The sequence below is a fragment of the Misgurnus anguillicaudatus genome, chromosome 20 (assembly GCF_027580225.2).
Source record: "Misgurnus anguillicaudatus chromosome 20, ASM2758022v2, whole genome shotgun sequence".
Taxonomy (NCBI): Eukaryota; Metazoa; Chordata; class Actinopteri; order Cypriniformes; family Cobitidae; genus Misgurnus; species Misgurnus anguillicaudatus.
Window position 1 is genome coordinate 23595658 of NC_073356.2, and position 22428 is coordinate 23618085.

Here is a 22428-nt window from a genome sequence, read left to right on the forward strand (position 1 = left end):
ATAAAAGAATGGACAGATAAAGAGTTAGTAGTATAAGTGTTACCTTTAAGTGATTGTGAGACAGACAGATGAGGGACATTGGCTGCAGCAGAAGAGGTTGTACAGCAGCACTGCAGTCTTTTGGACCTAGAGAAAGTGTAAAATGACACATTAGATAGACAGAAACTTGCAAACTGAATGATGAATGGACAGACAGATGGACAGGTCTAGGTAGGACGTATGGATGTATGGTAGGTAGGACATATGGATAGAAGAATGGACAGATAGAGAGTTAGTAGTATAAGTGTTACCTTTAAGTGATTGTGAGACAGACAGATGAGGGTCATTGGCTGCTGCAGAAGAGGTTTGTACAGCAGCACTGGAGTCTTTTGGACCTAGAGAAAGTGTAAAATGACAGATTAGATAGACAGAAACTTGCAAACTGAATGATGAATGGACAGACAGATGGACAGGTCTAGGTAGGACGTATGGATGTATGGTAGGGAGGATGTATGGATAAAAGAATGGACAGATAAAGAGTTAGTAGTATAAGTGTTACCTTTAAGTGATTGTGAGACAGACAGATGAGGGACATTGGCTGCAGCAGAAGAGGTTTGTACAGCAGCACTGCAGTCTTTTGGACCTAGAGAAAGTGTAAAATGACAGATTAGATAGACAGAAACTTGCAAACTGAATGATGAATGGACAGACAGATGGACAGGTCTAGGTAGGACGTATGGATGTATGGTAGGTAGGACGTATGGATAAAAGAATGGACAGATAAAGAGTTAGTTGTATAAGTGTTACCTTTAAGTGATTGTGAGACAGACAGATGAGGGACATTGGCTGCAGCAGAAGAGGTTTGTACAGCAGCACTGCAGTCTTTTGGACCTAGAGAAAGTGTAAAATGACAGATTAGATAGACAGAAACTTGCAAACTGAATGATGAATGGACAGACAGACGGACAGGTCTAGGTAGGACGTATGGATGTATGGTAGGTAGGACGTATGGATAGAAGAATGGACAGATAGAGAGTTAGTAGTATAAGTGTTACCTTTAAGTGATTGTGAGACAGACAGATGAGGGACATTGGCTGCAGCAGAAGAGGTTGTACAGCAGCACTGCAGTCTTTTGGACCTAAAGAAAGTGTAAAATGACAGATTAGATAGACAGAAACTTGCAAACTGAATGATGAATGGACAGACAGATGGACAGGTCTAGGTAGGACGTATGGATGTATGGTAGGTAGGTTGTATGGATAGAAGAATGGACAGATAGAGAGTTAGTAGTATAAGTGTTACCTTTAAGTGATTGTGAGACAGACAGATGAGGGTCATTGGCTGCTGCAGAAGAGGTTTGTACAGCAGCACTGCAGTCTTTTGGACCTAGAGAAAGTGTTAAATGACAGATTAAATAGACAGAAACTTGCAGACTGGATGATGAATGGATAGACAGACAGACAGACAGACAAGATGGACAGAAACTTGCAGACTGGATGATGAATGGATAGACAGACAAGATGGACAGAAACTTGCAGACTGGATGATGAATGGACAGACAGACAGACAGACAGACAGACAGACAGACAGATCAGACAAGTGTAGAGAGGATGTATGGAAGAATGGGAGGGAGAATGTATGGATGCTAGGGGTGTAACGGTTCGTGTATTCGTACCGGACCGTTTCGGTTCAGGGCTTTCGGCACGGTGCACACGTGCACCGAAAGGCAGGATGCATTCTTTTGTGTGCGCCTGTGCGGAACATAATACGTGCGTTTCCACACGAACATATTAACTGTCGGAAGTCTCCGCGTTCAGCGCAAGTCTTCTGTCAAACATATAACATAATTCGGCCCGCAGAAAGATTTTTATTTACTTAGTTGTATATTTGTTTGATTATTGATGTAAACGTTTACTTGTCGTGTCTAAAAGCGAATGTTAAACGTGTGTCAACGCGCTGTTTTGTTCTTTCAAACGTGCGTGAGAGGTTGCGCGTCTTTCGTTGCTACGCAATCATGAGACGCACTTTCTGTGACAGCGAGAATAAGGAATGCGTGATCAGATTTTTCATCTGCACCTCACGTCAATCATTTCATTGTCACAGTGCGATCAGCTGGTCGGGAAAGAGAAGAGCTGTAACCCGGGCTCACTCAGCTGTTACTCAGCTGCAGAGGGGTTCGTAAGTTTAAGTCACAGCTTACATTGACGACACAAGCAAATATTAGAAACGTGCAAAAGATCAAAGATGGCTATGTATGCAACTCACTAATCTCAATATGAGTGTATAATAAGTATATCATCATGTTGCTTGCTATGCAGTTACACATAGAGCAGTAATATTATTTTTATACAGAGATGGTACATAGCCAATTTAATACTGTGAGTTAAACAATCCAAAATAAATCAAAACAGAAAATTTTTGGTGGCAAAAATGTAGACTAATAGTTCATAAATGTATTCAGAAATTGAATTTGTTAGTTTAGTGCAAGGTTTAAGTAGAAAAAGTTTAAGAGAATGTTAAGAAAAGAGTTACCTACTGTTATAAAATAATGTAAAAAAGAACTTTGCAGTAGTATTTTATTTATTATTTTTTCATTTTATATATATTTTATATATTATATTTTAATAAAAAGTGTTTAAAAAAGTGTTAAGAAATTGTAAAAAAGTTTATAGTAATAAACAACCTGCAGTTTTATGTTTGCATTTTCCCCTTATTGTACCGAAAATGAACCGAACCGTGGCTTCAAAACCGGGGTACGCACCGAACCGTGATTTTTGCGTACCGTTACACCCCTAATGGATGCGAGAATGTATGAATTTATGGATGGACAGATAGAGAGTTGGTAGTATAAGTGTTACCTTTAAGTGTTTGTGAGACAGACAGATGAGGGTCATTGGCTGCAGCAGAAGAGGTTTGTACAGCAGCACTGCAGTCTTTTGGACCTAGAGAAAGTGTAAAATGACAGATTAGATAGACAGAAACTTGCAAACTGAATGATGAATGGACAGACAGATGGACAGGTCTAGGTAGGACGTATGGATGGAAGAATGGGCAGATAGAGAGTTAGTAGTATAAGTGTTACCTTTAAAGGCGGAGTCCACGATGTTTGAAAGCCAATGTTGATATTTGAAATCACCCAAACAAACACGCCCCTACCCCAATAGAATCTGGACCTTCTGTTGATAGACCCGCCCCACACATACGCAACCCGCCATTTGATTGGCTATAAGTGTGTTTTGGTAGTCGGCCCGTCTCCTTTTTCAACGAATTTTTCAAACATCGTGGACTCCGCCTTTAAGTGTTGTGAGACAGACAGATGAGGGTCATTGGCTGCAGCAGAAGAGGTTGTACAGCAGCACTGGAGTCTTTTGGACCTAGAGAAAGTGTAAAATGACAGATTAGATGGACAGAAACTTGCAAACTGAATGATGAATGGACAGACAGAAGGACAGGTCTAGGTAGGACGTATGGATGGATGTTAGGGAGGATGTATGGATGGAAGAATGGACAGATAGAGAGTGTGTAGTATAAGTGTTACCTTTAAGTGATTGTGAGACAGACAGATGAGGGTCATTGGCTGCAGCAGAAGAGGTTGTACAGCAGCACTGGAGTCTTTTGGACCTAAAGAAACTGTAAAATGACAGATTAGATAAACAGAAACATGCTGACTGAATGATGAATGGACAGACAGATGGACAGGTAGGTAAGACGTATGGATGGATGGTAGGGAGGATGTATGGATGGGAGGATGGACAGATAGAGAGTTGGTAGTATAACGCTGGTTTCACACCGCAAGCGTGAGTAGCGCGTGCTCGCGTGGCAGGACCGTCGCTGAAGCAGCAGTGCTGCGATCATTTCAGCATCGGCTCTATTTTTGCTGCGCTGCTCACGCTCAATTAAAGTTACAGTGCATTGTTTATGTTTTAAATGGTCATGGATCGACGTAAAAAAGTGTAATTTTACTATAGAATCATAAATGTGACGCCAAGTGTGTTTCAAACATTCATGACTTTGAGCAACTTAAAAGAAAGCAATGAAATATTTAAAAACACCAGAAGACCGCTGTCATTCACTGTCTGCCCAGCACTAAATGACTCCTCATCTATAATCTTCAGAGAAATAGATACATCTATAAATCTATGCTTAAACTGTTGACGGGAAACACGATCGACTACTTCATGCTGTCAATCGCTGAGTGATTTTTTTATTTTATCGTAAAACTTCAGAGAAACAGATTTAATAATGTGCCATGGGCTTTTTATGTCTATAATTGTGTATCTATATCTGTCATTACACGGACCAGAACAGTACGAAAACAATGTGGGTTAAACAAATCACAGTTACATAAATTACACTGACCATCAAAAAGCGTCTTGAAGAGGTTTTGCTCATTAATGCATGTAAAATAAAGTAATGAGAAGTTGAGATTTTTATACTGTTATTAAACGGCACAGTATGTGCTGCAAACGCAGCCATTGTGAAAGCACAATGGACACGCGCAGCAAACGCTCTCCTCACGAACTGCTCACGCTTTATAGAGACACATATAAACATTCAGACACAATAAAGGGCAACTTCAACATTGGAATGTATTAGGCAAGGTAAGGCATTGGGATGTATTAAATAATTACCTACCAGAACATGTACACCCAGAATTTACAAGTTTACAGAAATTATTTGCAACTTTCCATTGCTCATTTATTTTTTGTTTGGCAACTTGTATTGCTTTTTTCATTTCTTGCTTTTTTGAAAGTTGATCCAGGCATCCTGTGAGTCACACGCATGAGACCACCTGTAAAAATAATTCAATGCAATGTTATATTGTTATGCTTCTACAAAATAGCATAGATCAATACAATTTTCATGCTGATTAACGTTGCTGGTGTGGTGCTGTGTTAAGGTTACTTCAATAACTTAAATTAAACATGTTAAAGCTGGTCCAAGCCGTTTCAAGATGGTAAGGAGCTATACGAGTTAAGTGAGCTTTTTCAAGTGTATTATGAACTGGTGGATTAAATATCTTACATTTACACAGTACAGTACTTAGTGTAAGGAATAACATTAGCACATGCTGCAGAAACTTTAATACATTATAAAATTTGAAAGATTTTCGCGTTAAACTAGAAACTACATGTGAGGACCATGCAACTATACACATACTAAAATTATAGTTTACTTTGAATGCAATATCACCTAACAAATAATATAAATAAGAAAACTGTTGGATGGATGGATGAATTGCTTACCGCTATATTTCTTTGCACAGCACACAGTGCGCGGAAGATGCAAAATGAGAAATACCGTGTCCGGAAGTTGTCCAAGCAAAGCGAAGGGGAAAAAATGCGTACCTGATAATTATGTTAAATATTATACAACCCCCAAACATACATGCAGATTTTTCTACTTAAGTTCCATAACGAACCTTAACTAACCATTTATATATATATGTTATTCCTTATTGCATATGACAATATTGTATGTCTAACTTACTAATGTTCTGTAAAAAACATGATTTTACTACAAGTGATTATGTAAAATTATGCTACAACGCGAGAGTGTGAAACTAACGTCATGCATATTGCATGAAACAATCTACTTATAGTTTATTGTTTGCTTAAAGCGTTAAAATCGTGATAAGAAGAATTATATCAACACATCTCAAATAAAAACACGAAATGTCCGAGTATGCCAGTAACGTTGGAGGCGGTACGTCAAGTCTGTTATCCATTGGGCTGCCAACTCGCGTACGTGTCGCTATAGTCTTTCATTTTTCCAAAAACTGTTGTTTAGCGATAACAGCTTTTCCCAGTAGATAACACTTTCTATTTAATTCAGTGTACATAAAGATTTCAACGTTCAGACAAAAAATTATACAGGGGGGCATAAAAAACAGTAACTCATCCTTCCGGCGCAGCCTGACGTCATCTCGCATTCTCTATACGTAAGTATTTATACGTAATTATTGTGAAAAAACGTAGGAGTTTTACGTTTTTGAAGCCTTAAGACGTGTATATTGTACGTATAGGCATCTATTTAAACGTTTCATGCATACGTTTGCAATAGACACATTTTACGTACAAATAGATACGTATTTTCATGAGATCACGTTGGACAGTCAAACTAAGAGCAAGTCCCACCCGGTGATGCGAAGCAGTGAGCAGGAGTTCATCTACTACCCAAACAACAAAAGCTGGACTTCAGTGCAAAACCAGTAAGTGTGGGAGAGTTGAAGAACGAAAGTAACAAAGCGATTTTCTCCGAGCCCTGATAACATCTAAATCTCACTATGACAGCATATTAGCACATAACCTCTGAAAGAGTTAACAAATATCGCGTTATATACTCACCGATTTCCACGTGTAGATCCAGAACTGTGTTTTCAACCATGATAAGTACATTCCAAAAGCGGTCTTTTTTTCTTACAGCGCGTTGTTTTCTCGTTTAATGTGTTACATTACTGATAAATCTACAAGGTATATAACATCCTGAAGACTTCTCAGTTTTTCAAAATAAAAGTAAGTCGTGTTTATAGAGTAAGTAGAACCTGTCGGGTCAAAAGTAACACTTGTTAGTTTTGTCCCGCTGCTAATACTGTGTATAATATGGTAAAAAATTGATATTATTCTAATTTGATTTAATTTTATTTTCATAGTGTTCAAACTATTGAATTTTTTTTAGTCTCAGCAATTTAAGTTTGTACTGTTGGTTGCTTTTGAAACATTTGATAAAACTGAAATTTAAAATAAAAATTTAATTTAATTATTTTTTAAAAAGATAAATTACAAAATAATTTTGCAGTTACATAATAAAGAGGTCATAGTAATATATATTTAATAAAAACAAGTGTAACACAAAAATCTATCATGTTTTGTTGTGTTACTTTTGACCCACCTGTGTGTTACTTTCGTCCCTGCTGTCAAGGTCAAAAGTAACAATTCACTACTCTTGTTTAAAGTGAAATTATACAGAAGTCGTTTTACATTTGTTCAAAATTCTAGCTGGTTTTGATAGACCACACTTGTGAGTTATTGACCACAGCAAAAATATATCTCTGTCTAAAACATTAACTTTTAAAATTAAGTTTTTCTGAAAATGGCCCCTGCTCACCCCTATTTATGTTTAGTGAAGTCAAGAAAGACTCATATATATATATATACATATTTTAGTTTTTTAAAACACAACAGTTCAACTTAAAATGTCAGGAGATACATTGTTGACGTTACTGTTAAAAATGCACTTCCAATAAAGTGAGTGTTGGCAAAACCGGTGGTCATTTTTAATGTTGAGGCAGTGGGGGTGTTGGCAGCTACTGGAATGTAACTAACAAAGTAACTTGTAATCTAACTTAGTTACTTTTAAAATCAAGTAATCTGTAAAGTAACTTAGTTACTTTTTAAAGGAGTAATCAGTAATCAGTAATCAGATTACTTTTTCAAAGTAACTGTGGCATCACTGTCTGTGGAGTACATATCCATATTTCCACTTTCCAAATGCTGAATGATTATAAAGATTTATTTTACTATTAAATAATTTTTTATCACATTAAAATATATATTTTTTTATATTAAACCGTATCAGACCAAAGTTTAGGGTAAACAAACTAAACTAATGTGTAGGTCATAATGCACTCTCCACAGAGGCTTACCGTAAATTTAAGGATGCTGTGATGTCACAGTGACTTGCCTTAAGGAGCACCATGCAGTTTTGTCCCAGAACACCCTGCACCTATGATAAAAGCATGGTAAAATGTCTCCTTAGGATCTTGTGTCACCAAAGGAACAAGCAGGGAATATTCGTTGCTGCGCTACTGTACCAGCGGCTTTTATGATAAAGGATCCGAAAAAAGAAATGATGGCATATTGAGACATTCATATCTAATTAACCTCTTCAACATGGCCACAGGTCTCTGTGTCCCCATGCTTCTTTTCATCTTGATGCTTGATCAGCGATCAAGGCAAATGTGACTTTGGTTTCCCAAAAGATGGTGCATGCACAGAGAAGACACATGAAACATGAGATCTCAACTGATGTGTTGGGAATGTATATGAATCTCCAGTGAGGAAGAAACCAGGATATATCAGATCAAGTAATGCTGGCTTCTTCAGAGATTCACGATTAGGGATCCAGGCTAAATATGGAGGCGTCTGGGAGCCATTGACCAACTTTCAACTCGCAAAAGATAAATTACAAGTTTCATATGTTACTCAGATTCAGAAAGAGCTGTTACACTTTATTTTACACTGTTACTGTTACAGTGTAATTATGCATATACGTATTGAGTAATAATGATTAACAACTAGACTTACTATAGATTAAATTAGGGTTTGGTTTAGGGTTAATTGAATGTAATTATTAGGGCTGGGCATAGATTAATCTAGATTATTCTCATACAAAATAAAAGTATTTTTTTGCATAATATATGAGTTTGTGCTTTGTCTAAATATTATGTACATTAAAACACACACAGATACACACACACATGTACACATGATACACATGTAAATTTTTCATAAATACATACATGAATGTGTGTGTATTTATATATACATAATAATTACACACAGCACAAACTCATATGTTATGCAAAAAAACTTTTATTTTGTATGAGATTAATCTATGCCCAGCCCTAGTAATTGTGCATAATTTACTGTTAATTCCTATAGTAATTATATGTAATGTGTAACAAAGACACTGTAAAGTATTATCAAAATAGCTTTATTGCAAAGTATGTTTATGCACACACAAGGAATTTGTCAACATGATCTCACGGAAAGTCGTCACGCACAATTTGATTAATTTATTTGTGTCCATGGCACGAAATTCATCTTTTTTTCGTGCCTCAAGCACTAATCTTTTTTTCGTGCCATTTAATATATTTTCTCTTTTTTTTCATATTTTTTAATCATTGTCGCTTGGGGTTGGGGATAGATTTGGGGTTTGGATTAGGATGTACTTTAATGTATTGGTTTCTACATGTTTTTATTCCGCCTTTAAAACTATTCTCCCATGGAGTTTCTAACCCCAACCACAAGCGACAATGGTAAGAAAATAGGAAAAAAACAATGAGAAAACAATACATAAAATAAAACAAAAAGAAGTCGTGCAACGCACACGAAAAACTAATTATAGAAAATTGTGCGAGTGACACAAAAAAAATTTGAAAAAAAAATTGATCAAATTTTGCATGACTATAACACAACTTTCTGTGAGATCAGTCTGGAATTTGTCTTGGTGACAGTAATAAAACAAAGAAGCTTATAACACTTTATTTCGATAGTTTTTAATCCCACCATTAGGTCATATACAGAATCCATTAAAAGTAGTTGCATTCCCAGCTAACACAAAACGTCTTAGTTACGTAATTTATTGGTCATTTTTGGTAATTTCATGACTTACCAGCTGGCAACGTAACTGTTACGTCATAGGGAGGTAATTTCATTACCATTACAGTACCAAATCACTACGTCGCCAGTACGGTCTCCTAACGTCGCGAGGTAACCAAGTACGTTCCAGTTAGGTAATACATTTGTACTATTTTGGTTATTTCATAACTTAATGGCAACGTAACTGTTACGTCCCAGGGAGGTAATTTCATCACCATTACAATTATATAAACATTTATATAGAAAACAGCAGCTGAACTCAATCAGAGCGTGTCACCGCACGTTTTTCTGAACTGAGACCCAAACACAAAACTTACCAACACAAAACTTTTAATCCATTACGTTGTCACGACGTGCCCATGACAGGCAGATTACGTTGTGAAGTTACGTCGAATCCAGGAATTTCACTTTTCCAGTCGCCACGATGTAAGTTTGGTCATCATATTATGTCAACATTACGTAACAGTTATGTATTTTTGTTAGCTGGGCTGTTAATTAGTAAAATGCCTAAATATGCAATAAAGGTTGCCAAAGAAAAAAACAAATTTAAATAATGCAATATGGTACAGTATTAGAAATATAGTTTTGTGAGTAAAAATAAAACCTGTTTAAAAAATAAAAATCTGTATGCAAATGAACATAACACTATAGTAAATTTGTAGTTTTAAAGGGCATCTCAGATGAATTTTGAAAAGACATCGATAAAGGCTGTGACCCTGAAACTGTGATAACTACATGCAGAATATTTAAAATACAACACTCCAATCAAACCCTCTTGAGACAGCTAATCAAGGTCTTTGAGCTCAGTACAAAACATATCAGTGTGTTAGAGCGGGGCAAACACTAAACCCTGAAGGATTGTAAATCTCCAGAAACATAATTCAGCTCCGCTGACATATCATGCAATGTTTAAAATACACCACATGTCCAAATGTATTTGAACAACCCTCTAAAGATGGGTTTGGCTCAGCCTATAATTCAAGAAGCTGTCTACCAACACTCTCAAAATGGCTGGGTTATTTTAAACCCATGCTGGGAAAATATCGGACAAAACACATGCTGGGTTAAAATGTTGGGTTGTTGTTATGTAACATGGGTTATAATAAGCCAGTAGTTGGATTAAAACAACACAGTATTGGATTCATTTTTACCCAGCGTTGTGCTCTGTTTAGTATTTTCCCACAGCATGGATTAAAAATCACCCATTTATTGTAAAGGTGAGCCTTGACTTATTTGCGAAACACTCAGACCTGAATCCTACTGAACATGTTAGGGATGAATTGGAGGACTTCACACAACATCCCAAATGCCATATTCTGGAGGGTATGCATAATACAAGGTGACAATCAGAGTTGCAATTGTTTTTGCATTTACACAGATAGTCATGCACCAAGTATGCTATTGGTTGAATCAATATGGTTATGTTGGCTTGATAAGAATGCATTTCCTGGTTGCCATAATGCAAAATCTGCTCTAGTTAAAGTTGCACTCAATGGCTTTGTTAGCACAGCACTGTGTCTCTAAGAGCTTTGGTACTTGTGGCAAAGCCTGCTTCAATGTACACACAACCATCTGTTTGAAACCTTATTTAGCTTCACTGAAGTCATAAAAAATGAGTAAACAAATCTCAGAAAAACAAAGCAGAAACGAATGAAAGAAAACGTGGGGGATTTGATCAAAGTGCTGACTAACACACGGAATGAAGTATTTTCCAGAAAAAGCCCCAAGAGCATGATGCACTGTCCCAGACCTTGATTTTCGAATAGTTTGACAAGGCAATGTTTTCACAGTCATTTTCCTCCATGCTTCTGAGTGATTTATTTTTCATTTAAAACAGCTTCCAGCAGCACTAAAATAAAATCCTTGGTTTCTCAGGTACTTAACCCTGTGTTATACTACTCAATTATTAAAGTGAAAGCCTCTTCTCTTCAGTCTATGTGCAATATTATAACAAGGGACCATGCAAGATCTTCATTTTCAATTTAAGGGAGACTGTCCTCCAAAAATAGCAACCTAATAGTTTGAGTGTGCAAGCACCATATTATGACATCAAAGTACGTGTAAGCGATAAGTGCCCATCAGCTTACACAACCAGTGATCAGTGGTAGCCGCTGACTTATTTTTCGAGGGCACAGGATATGCAAAGTTCGTCACAACATGTATGTAGCCCGTCGTGTTTGTGGTTCGTCATTTCAAAATATGTGTTCAGCACATCAAGTGAACCTATTTGCATCACGTGTCATGTCAAAATAAGTGCCTGCTGCAGATGCGTCTAAAGGGTTTATGTTAAAAGAAACACTCACGTTTGCCAGATACTCGCTGAGTCTCATGGGTAATCAGAGTTTACTGTTAAGGGAGTGTCTTGCGTGTCTTGCGTGTAACTTGAGCATCTCTTTTATCATAAACGTTTCAAAGCATGTGCAGCAGGCACTTATTTTGACAAAGCACGTTATGCACATGGTTCACATGACGCACATATTTTGAAAACACGAGCAACTTGCCATATAGGCTACATAATTTTCTGCATTTGTAAATGTACAAAAGGTTTTAGAAACATTTTTGGTTTTAATGTTTTTTGAAGCATTAACCACACCCTTACCCTAAACCCAACGGGTTCTCAACCCTATTAAGCACAACACGCCAATATCAGATCCAGTGTACATCAGTTTACATCGGATTGTCATCACTTTTGCACCTTTTCTTCACAAAAATCAATCGTTTGACCTCGGATATTTTAAGTACTTTTTCATTTAGTAAAAAGTAATCATAGTGATAATATAATAATTTTATATTTAATATAATAATTTTGAAGTACTTTATATATAATAAAAAAATAAGTTATTTGCCTTAAATGCCTGAATAGTGTAATATGCAATTTACATACAATTAATCCTGGTGGTTTAAATTGATAATCATATTCCAAGCATACCTGTCAACACTCCCGTTTCTCCCGGGAGTCTCCCGTATTTCACACCTATCTCCCGCCCCCCTCCCGTTTTGTTATTTCTCCCGGAAAACTCTCCTAAGTTAAAACAGCCCTATCTCGTTATATGAATAATCACATCCATATATTATTCCAATGTTGTCCAGTTACCAGACCTTGAATGAAATGAATCCTACTTACACAATATACACATCATACAATTTTGAACCCATTTTTGACCGCAACCTGACAACCTACATCTCCGTGGCTCCGTCGTATGCAGTTTGGAGGTGTGAAAACCTTCACACACCTCAAAAAGAGTCTCAGGAATTACTTTTCACAAGTAGGACTTTACAGATGTTTCTGGTTGTGTTAGATCATTGTAACATTATTTTGAGAGTTGGCAGCTGGTGGCAGACTCTTAATAGCTAGCAATATTGCTATTTAGCCATCAATGTTGATACTTAATGAGAATTACCAATGTTTATGTGTTATTATAAAACGGTTAGTTCCAATCCTTGATTCTGATTGGTCAATAGGTGTGCTTTATTCACAATAAAACACTGCCATGACCGCTTTACCCAACGGTTCTATTTAATATCACTGCGCCCTTAGCAACACCCTTAGCAACACATAAACATATAATGAGACAAAGTCTGAGAACAGTTGTTGTTTTTATTTGAGCTTTCATGTTGTTGTTCGCAGTCAGGGACTATTTTTTCTAGCGGAAGGAATGCTTTTATTGATTTAACTTCATGAAAGTTGAACTAATATTTTTTTTACTTTAATATTGTGTGGTAACCGTTTTATAAAAGCAATAAGGTACTCGAGGCAAGTGCTGTATCGTGAATAAGTAACGGCTGAAGGGGTTGCAGGCACTCCGCTTCGCGTCGTGCTTAACAACGCCCTTCAGCCGTTACTTATTCACGATACAGCACAGCCTCTCGTACCTTATTGCTTACGTATACGTTGTTATATATATATAGTAATACTTACTGTAGTTCGCTGGTTAGGGTTTCCTAAACTGAAGCATATGAGGAGGCATTGGTAGGTTGCTGAAAATATAGAAGGGCATTCCTCAAACAAGTCATCTAGTGGTAAGATTGCGAATTGCAACCAGCAGCTCACCCCTCAATTTTAAAATGCATATGGTAGCCACCACAGGACAACCATGTCATCGCCTTAATCAACACAGAACGAAATGTGTAGAACAGTTTGTCCATTTAGCACTACTGTAGAAACATGACAGAGACTTCAATGTAAGGAGACCAACAGTGTATGTAGATAAAAATGTCTCATTGTAAGGTACTAAAAACAATACATTTTATAATTTAAAGGTGGTGTTTGTAGATTTTAGGGGCATCTAGTGGTGGTATTGTGATATTGCAACCAACAGCTCACTCCTCATTTATAAAACGCATATGGTAGCTGCCACAGGACAAACATGTCATCGTCTGAGACAACTTAGTGACGAAACACGCTCTGTAGAGCAGTTTGTCCATTTAGGGCTACTGTAGAAACATGAAGGCGACTTCCATGTAAGGAGACCAGCGGTATATGTAGATAAAAACGTCTCATTCTAAGGTAATAAAAACAATACAGTTTATTATGTAAGGTCTTTACACACCACTGATAATATACTTATTTTATATTGCATTTCTGTCAACAAATACTTCCAAAAGTTACACACTGCACCTTTAAAAGTTTTCAAACCTAAAAAAAACAGGGGCTTCTGACAAAACATTAGGGGCTTTACTACTTTTCAACAAACATGAAATAAAGATTTATATACATAGGCATGAGGCGGTTCTTCAGATGGATTTGTTTTTAATGAAAATGTGTACGCATCTGTGTGTGCATTTACTGTGCATCTGTGGTCAACTCAAACATTGCCTGAGGGAAGAGGATTAGCATGTCGGTTGCTTTAAAGCAGAGGGCGAACCGTCAGCATGCAAATGTTCAGAATTACTGAATCTATCCTCATATTTTATTTTACTATATAGGGTGTGACTCTAGGAAAACAAGTTTGGCATTGTTTGCACTGCATAAACTTCAACCAATTATTGACTTGTACTCATATTTGTTGCATTAACCAGCATCAACAACTTGACAACACATGCTAAATTAATTTTGATGTTGTATACATAAACAGGTACACCTGTCATGCATTTGTTTTGACTCTAAAATTAATTTACAGACAAGACATAATGTTTACATTGAAATCCCAGGCATGTATATGATAATTAGCACATCACATTTCATCCCTACGCAGTTTTATTTTGATCCACAGCTATATATGTATATGTATTTACAACCCCCAGATGCATTAAAACTAAACTCTCAGCCTTCAAATTTCCTATTTCATTCTTACAAATAAAAACACAGATATTGGCACTGACTCACTCTTACTTTCAGGTGAATGTCACATTTTACCTCCTGCCTGAACATCAACTGAGCGGATGGTATAAGACACTGTTCATTCAATGGTCTGCCTAGCCAGCCACACGTAGGGTAAGCAATCTGGCATTCCTACATCCCTAACCCCCTTGGCTGACGTTAAAGGTATTGACCAATATTTGAACTCTGTCCACGGTGCACAGTCGGAGGTGATGTGACAGGTGGGAAAAAAGTTGTTTATTTGGCTTGTGCTCACTTTTTGGACTGACAGGTAAAACCTGGACTCACTTCCCTGCTGCTGACAGATGTAGCCATTAGCTGTAACACACTAGCATAATAACCAGGGTTTAAATTGGGCCGGGGCCGTCCAGGGATGAGCCCAGGCACAAAGGCTGAAGGTCTCGCTTTAATCCGCCACAGTTTGCCCGCTGGTGCTGGTGCGTGTGCACTGACACAAAACCAATAATGTGTTTTTATTCATTCCTATAGGAAGGTAGGCACTCGCGCAGGGTCATTAGACATTGTAGAGATGAGAAATAGATAGGATTGTATTTTTAGTAATTATAGGGCATTATAGCATACTAGCTCCTGACCTAAGATCAGCATTGGTAGGAAATCTCCAAGTTGCTGATATTTTGTACATTTTCTTATCTTTTCTTTATGCCTATAATTAGTCAAGGAGGTTGTATGAATATGATTCTCATAACTTTGCTAAAAGTTTGAACAATTGTGCATGAGGATTCATAGATTTGCATAATTTAAAGGCGGGGTGAGTGATTTTTGAAAAAAAAAAACTTTGGAGTCAGGCCGACTCCCAAAACACACTTGTACCCAATCAGCAGTAAGGTGCATGTTTTCTAACCGACATCGTTGCCTGGGTTGCATATATGTGGGGCGGGTCTACCAAAAGAAGGTCCAGATTCTATTGGGGACCCCCCCACATAAAAAATTCAAATTTAACCCCTGTAGAACCATTTTGTGCTATGTTGATGCTCTAGCATCACTTCTAAAGAGGTGCTATATGTGTGCTATATAACACTAAAATGGTTCCCCTGTGATTACAAGCTTTTAGTACTATAAGCACAGTTTTTTAGAGTGTACACCCATTAATCTATCCTTTGGCTAAAGAAAACTCAACAACGGAATCGAGTGATTCAGTGATTCACATACGGTAGATGCTTTAACATCAGTGTCACACAGGCCACCACTGGCTGTAAAAAACATTAAGCCTATGTGCTTATGGTTCGAAGCACCACATCATACTGAAGGATCTTAAAGTCATGTTTGTACACAAAATGACCTGTCCCCTTAAAGACCAGTGGTGAGTCATTGAACCTAAGAGTACCTCAAGGCTAATGCAGATGACTGCTAAACAGAGCAACACAGCAAATGTGCTACAATGTTATACTCAGCTGTACTCCAAATTGGCTATTTATGAGGAGAAAGTGTTTTATTTAAAATCGAAGTCCTTTGTGAATTTCTTGAGCTTATAAAATATGGCAGGTATAGTATTGATTTTCTCCTACACTGTCAGAATAAAGGTACAAAACGGAACCTTAACCCCTATTTGGATGATAATTGTTTCTCATGAGGGTGTCTGTAAAATATTTGCATGCCTCCTCCACGCTAAAACTCATGCATTGGGATGAAGATACATTTGCGGTGGATGTGTGAGTTTATAATTCGAAACGTCTGGAAATGAGCTGGATGTGTGGTTAATTAGGCTACTTGATCATTTATATGACCCGTATACTTAATTATATTTACAGTATACTGTTGTGCAATTAAATACATTTTAAAAATGTATTTAGCACTTGTTGCTGCTGATAGAATATTTTTAACGTTTTCATGATTTTCTTCTCTTTATTTATATCAGCTCCCACTTGCCAATGTGCCAATGTTTAAAATGCATGCAAAGAAAGCCGTTTCATTGATGCAAAATAAACGCAAAGCGCATGACCATACTGTGCTTTTCAGTGATCTAAAAGGAAGTGCAGAATGACTTTTTCATTGATCCCCTTTTATAAACTTAAGATCTGGATTTAGACGGCAATTAAATTAGCACATGACCATAGTGTTGATTCTGATTGGTGTCGCAACATTTGCAGGTTTGTTTTTCCCAGATAACATCTGCACACACAGTAACCCGGATGCTGCAAATCAATTTGACAGGTTCAGTTTAATATTGCACAAAAAATAATATACATTCACCTAAAAGATTATTAGGAACACTTGTTCAATTTCTCAATACAATTATCTAATCAACCAATCACATGGCAGTTGCTTCAATGCATTTAGGGTTGTGGTCCTGGTCAAGACAATCTCCTGAACTCCAAACTGAATGTCAGAATGGGAAAGAAAGGTGATTTAAGCAATTTTGAGCGTGGCATGGTTGTTGGTGCCAGACGGGCCGACCTGAATATTTCACATCTGCTCCGTTACTAGGATTTTCACGCACAACCATTTCTAGGGTTTACAATTTAAAGAATGGTGTGAAAAGGGAAAAACATCCAGTATGCAGCAGTCCTGTGGACGAAAATGCCTTGTTGATGCTAGACATCCGAGGAGAATTGGCCGACTGATTCAAGCTGATAGAAGAGCAACTTTGACTGAAATAACCACTCGTTACAACCGAGGTATGCAGCAAAGCATTTGTGAAGACACAACACGCACAACTTTGAGGCATATAGGCTACAACAGCAGAAGATCCCACTGGTAGCCACTCATCTCCACTACAAATAGGAAAAAGAGACTATAATTTGCATGAGCTCACCAACATTGGACAGTTGAAGACTGGAAAAATGTTGCCTGGTCTGATGGGTCTCGAATTCTGTTGAGACATTCAGATGGTAGAGTCAGAATTTGGCGTAAACAGAATGAGAACATGGATCCATCATGCCTTGTTACCACTGTGCAGGCTGGTGGTGGTGTAATGGTGTGGGGATGTTTTCTTGGCATCCTTTAGGCCCCTTAGTGCCAATTGGGCATTGTTTAAATGCCACGGCCTACCTGAGCATTGTTTCTGACCATGTTCATCCCTTTATGACCACCATGTACACATCCTCTGATGGCTACTTCCAGCAGGATATTACAGCATGTCACAAAGCTCGAATAATTTCAAATTGGTTTCTTGAACATGACAATGAGATCACTGTACTAAAATGACCCACACAGTCACCAGATCTCAACCTAATAGAGCATCTTTGGGATGTGGTGGAACAGGAGCTTCGTGCCCTGGATGTGCATCCCACAAATCTCCATCAACTGCAAGATGCTATCCTATCAATATGGGTCAACATTTTAAAAAAATGCTTTTAAAACCTGAATCAATGACTGAATCAATGCTATGTGGAATTAAGGCAGTTCTGAAGGCGAAAGGGGTCAAACACAGTATTAGTATGGTGTTCCTAATAATCCTTTATGTGATTGTAAATGTCTTTTAATAACATATATGACATTATATTTACAAATAATTAAACTAAATAGCTTCTTCGTTTGAATGTCCTGTCTTATCTTAAAACCGAAAGGTTTTCCTCATGGAAGGTTTGCATTAGTTAAAGATGAGCTAATAAAATAATTTAAATCAATATTTACTTTTGAGGTAAATAGCTGTGAAATAAGCCCCTTCAGTGTAATACAAGGCCCTCCGCTTCGCCTTGTGACCTGATCATACTGTCACTTATTGCTATATTCTGCAATAACAACCGGCTGCCTATACATTATCCCTTACTTATTGTTTACATAAATATAACAGAATATACAGTATACATTATACTGTTCATGATTTAAATTGTACGCAAAAAATATTTTATTGCAGATTGCACAGTTAGTTTAAACGGCTATAAATAAAAAGCATGCTTTTAGCCCACAGAATTATGTACAAGTTGGGGATTTTCAGACCATGCTTAACCACACTTGACCCCTTGATTTCAACTCAATGCGATAAGGGTTGCATGTAACCCTTATCAATGCATGTTGATTACCCAATCAGACACAGCATCACTGAGGACATGTAACAGTGTAGACAATGAGAGGCTCTCAGTGCACCAGCCCTACACAGACAGAAAAAAACAATGATCAATGGCCTAAGTCATTTCCATATCTGTGCAGTTTTGCATGGTCTGCATGCAGTGAAGGTCTAAGGAGAAGTCATTACAAACAAATGAGCAGCGTTTGCATCAAGAATGGCTTAAGATGCTTGTTTTTATGCAGTCCTCTGTCATTTCCAGTAATTGAAGACAGGAGTGCCATTTTCTTCTCATTTACGAGATAATTTGACGGAAGGCAAATTTGATCATTTCAGGGGGCTCTGTTTACGCGCACTGCAACCTCGACACCCCACGCAATGAACGAAACGTCAGTGCAAAGAAAAGTAAGAGAATTAATCTGCCAGTAAGCCTTGGATGAGTCTCTAATTACCTTGGAAATCAAGTCAATATGGAATTAGTATGCAAATAGCCACATACAATGAGACGCCCCTTATGCTGGCCTGATCAAAAGCTGGTGGTGCCATGAAAGTAATTTACGTTGAAATGCATATGCAAGAGGTAATCAGGGGCTACGGCATCAGAATAAAGCATCGAGAGCGACTATTACATCCACAGAAGGCTGACGGGGTCTAATTCGACAAAACAATTGCTACAAGCTTTCTTAATTAACAATCACAGACTAACAGACACAGAACAGTGAGACAAATTGATTTTTAAAGAGGTGTTTGAACAGTCCCTGCGAACAGGTTGTAAATGCATTTTATATTTTAATTTGTTAAAAAGATGTTATTGACCCAGGGCGAAATGGTGTAGGAGAGGTGGTGTAGAGACTGAAATATTGTAGATCCACGTGGGTTCATTTCTCTACCCTGTGTGCCAGATATAATGACTCTTAAGTCTGTATATGATAAGAGAGAACAATTTGTCTTCCTCAACTAAAAGAGCATTGCCATACGGAGAAATTGTTAAGGAATTGTTTTGTGGCGTTAGATAAATAAAAAAAAATCTTCCTAACACTTACAATAAGCCACGTCAACACAATCTGTGAGAACAAGCTTTACATAACTTAGCAATGTATAATTTTATTTTATGCATAGTTTCAAAGTTAATGACGGTGCAAGAAACAGAATGGACAAAGAAATACACTTATGCTTTATCTATATAATAATATTTAGCTATCTGAATGCTAATAAGCTTACACTGTTAACAGAAATTGCTATCTTAACTTTTTGTTTAATCAACTCGGATTTACAAGTAATTTCAATTTACTATTATTATTATAAATTATAACAACTAATCTCTAGTCAAAATTAATAATGGTAACTTAAATTAAATGTCTCACAAAATGCCTTCAAGGAAAATCTTCTAAAAATATATAAACATACAAACATATCAAATGAAAGAACAGACCCTCTGCTTTCAAACAAACAATAAAAAAATCGTTTAATCCTATTGATATTTTTCTCCACTTATAAGCTCTTTAATATGGGTAATTGTCTTTAAAACTATCTTTTTAGCAAAAAGATGAAATAATTGCATTTTTGTGAAAGAATTTTGTTAGAGATCAAATTCAGAACGATTATCAAAACATGCATAGTAGGGATGTGCATCGATGCATCGCGTTCCCAATTAAAAGACCTGTCTAAAATCGATTCTGAATCGTAAGGCTCCGATTCAGTGTTTCATGCACAGCTTGTGCGTGTACTACGGATCCGTGTTCAGTAGGAATTCCTTATAAATCTAAAATCACTTCGAGTTTGAGTTTAACGTGCATTTGAAAAAGTAACACTCGTCAAACACAATCATTCAAAATATTCTCTATTATCATGAAAATACCAGAACAGTGATATAAATATGCCTCTAGATATTTCCTGGAATAGTGTTTGTAATGATACTTCTTCTGTGGCACTAATATAGTTTCTGCACAAAAGCACCCTCTGGCTTTTTGAATGTGGCGGCATTTCACTGTAATTCATTAAAATTCATTCATTGAGAAAACGCGCATTTGCCCGATTAATTGTCACAACCCTAATGCATAGAGTTTAAAATGTGTAAATCATGTCTTGGCTTCAGTTTTTCATAAATTGGGTAAGTGCGCCATCTGGATTATCCCCAGTGGATAATGACGGTATTGCAGATTAACATGAAAATTCTTCAGAGACACGTTTTCCTTTAGGCAATTTTTTCTCTTAATAACTCGTCAATGGCGAGGAAAGAGTTCAAATGAAAAAAATTAAGTTGCATAACCCCATTTAACCCTCATTCCTACCTGCAGATGTTGGTCCAGGTACATATTCTGAATCTTTAAATAGCATTAAAAGGAGTCATATTATGCCCTTATACAAAGTTTTGATTATGTTTTGTAGGATTACTATAGATTTGATTAAATTTTTCACATATTAAAAACATTTTTTCACATATTACACATTGCCTTTTTTCCAATCTGTCTCAAACGCTCTGTTGCAGCTGCTGCCTCTTTAAGCCCCCCCTCGAAATATTAAGACTAGAAATTAATGATAAGCCCTTTTCACACAGACATTACATGGGAAATGCGTCTCAAACATTTGTCCGGATTTGTCCGGGATCGGGTTCATTCACACTGCCAATGATTTGCCGGAAACTGTGTGTGTGTTCACACAGATACCGTAAATATCACGTAAAGACACATGACGTGAAGTCCTGCACTTGTTTTTTTTTTCTCTGCAGCGTCAGAAGTTTGCTTATTATTCATTATCTCTCTCTCTAGAAACCATTCGCGTGCATTTTTGTTTATGATAAGACTAAGGAGCTTGTGAAGCGCCGTTCTAATATGCTGGTGAATGTTGGATATTTGACAAGCTCCCTTCAGTCCAGCTTGCAGACATTTCTCATTGTGAATGTAAGTGTGCATTTAAAAACCTCATTTTGAAGACCTGAACAATATATCTTGTTGCGATGATCAGGCATAAACTTATATGACACGCTATTCTTTTATGTTGCTGAATAATTTCAGCGTGGAGAGTGACAAGCTATCTGATATCTGCTTTAATCCGGTTTGCAGATATTTCTCGTTGTGAATGTTAATCTGCATGTAAATCCCTCGTTTTAAAGAGCTGAACCATAACTTGATGTTGCCACAACACGCGCCTTACGGCATTGTTTCTGCGTCTCATTCATACTGAAGGCTTTCTGAGTATTCCTAACGGCAATGTTACTAGGTCCTCTTTTCGGGAGCGATCCCAGAACATTTATGGGATGTGTTTGCGTTCACACAGAAGCTGGTCTGCTAATTTTACGGGTATTTTCTGGGACCAAAGTGCTGTGTGAATGAGGTTATACAGAAGAAGACAGACAGGCTCCACCAATAATGAGAAGTTTTAGTGTTTCTATAGCAGAGCTGGACCGCAGAAAACCTCTGACCTGTGGTCAGTGATTGTCACATTAAACCCTTGAACTACTCTGGAAACAGGTCATTGGATTGAGGGGCAATCAATGCCAGTAACTAAAAGTGTGAAGCCAGCAGATGCTAACAGAAATCCATGTGCTAGTGCAGGCCTGTCACATCTTTCTTCATCCATTTATGATTGTTAACACTTAATATTTATTACCCTTAGTTCATGCATAAGCTATCGAAAGCTAAAAATAAACATAATCTTTTGTAGCATTCGTTCATCTTAACGGTAATTTAAATACTGTTGTTCATTGTTGTTTCTGGTAACTGAATAAGGTTAATTTATACATTAACACATAAAGTAAGAAATGTATTTGTATGAAGGTA

The 22428-nt window shown here is 37.2% G+C and overlaps 1 protein-coding gene across 1 annotated transcript; it reads right to left on the reverse strand.

Annotated features, from left to right (window-relative positions):
• Positions 1-45: 45 nt before the first annotated feature.
• LOC141351471 (uncharacterized) lies at positions 46-6091 on the reverse strand. Its single transcript, XM_073858337.1, has 10 exons — positions 5226-6091; positions 4615-4771; positions 3518-3609; positions 2838-2921; positions 1282-1365; positions 1035-1117; positions 787-870; positions 539-622; positions 291-374; positions 46-126 (listed from the first exon to the last, which is right to left on the reverse strand). Exons 2-10 carry the CDS (start codon positions 4620-4622, stop codon positions 46-48), a joined length of 684 nt encoding a protein of 227 aa, XP_073714438.1. The 5' UTR covers positions 4623-4771; positions 5226-6091.
• Between the last annotated feature and the right edge of the window lie 16337 nt (positions 6092-22428).

What these genes read in the sequence shown, in the direction of transcription:
- LOC141351471 (XM_073858337.1), bottom strand. An exon ending in TGTCTCACAATCACTTAAAG is followed by an intron (nt 871 to 1,034) that starts GTAACACTTATA and finishes CACTTTCTCTAG; the next exon opens with GTCCAAAAGACTGCAGTGCT. An exon ending in TGTCTCACAATCACTTAAAG is followed by an intron (nt 375 to 538) that starts GTAACACTTATA and finishes CACTTTCTCTAG; the next exon opens with GTCCAAAAGACTCCAGTGCT.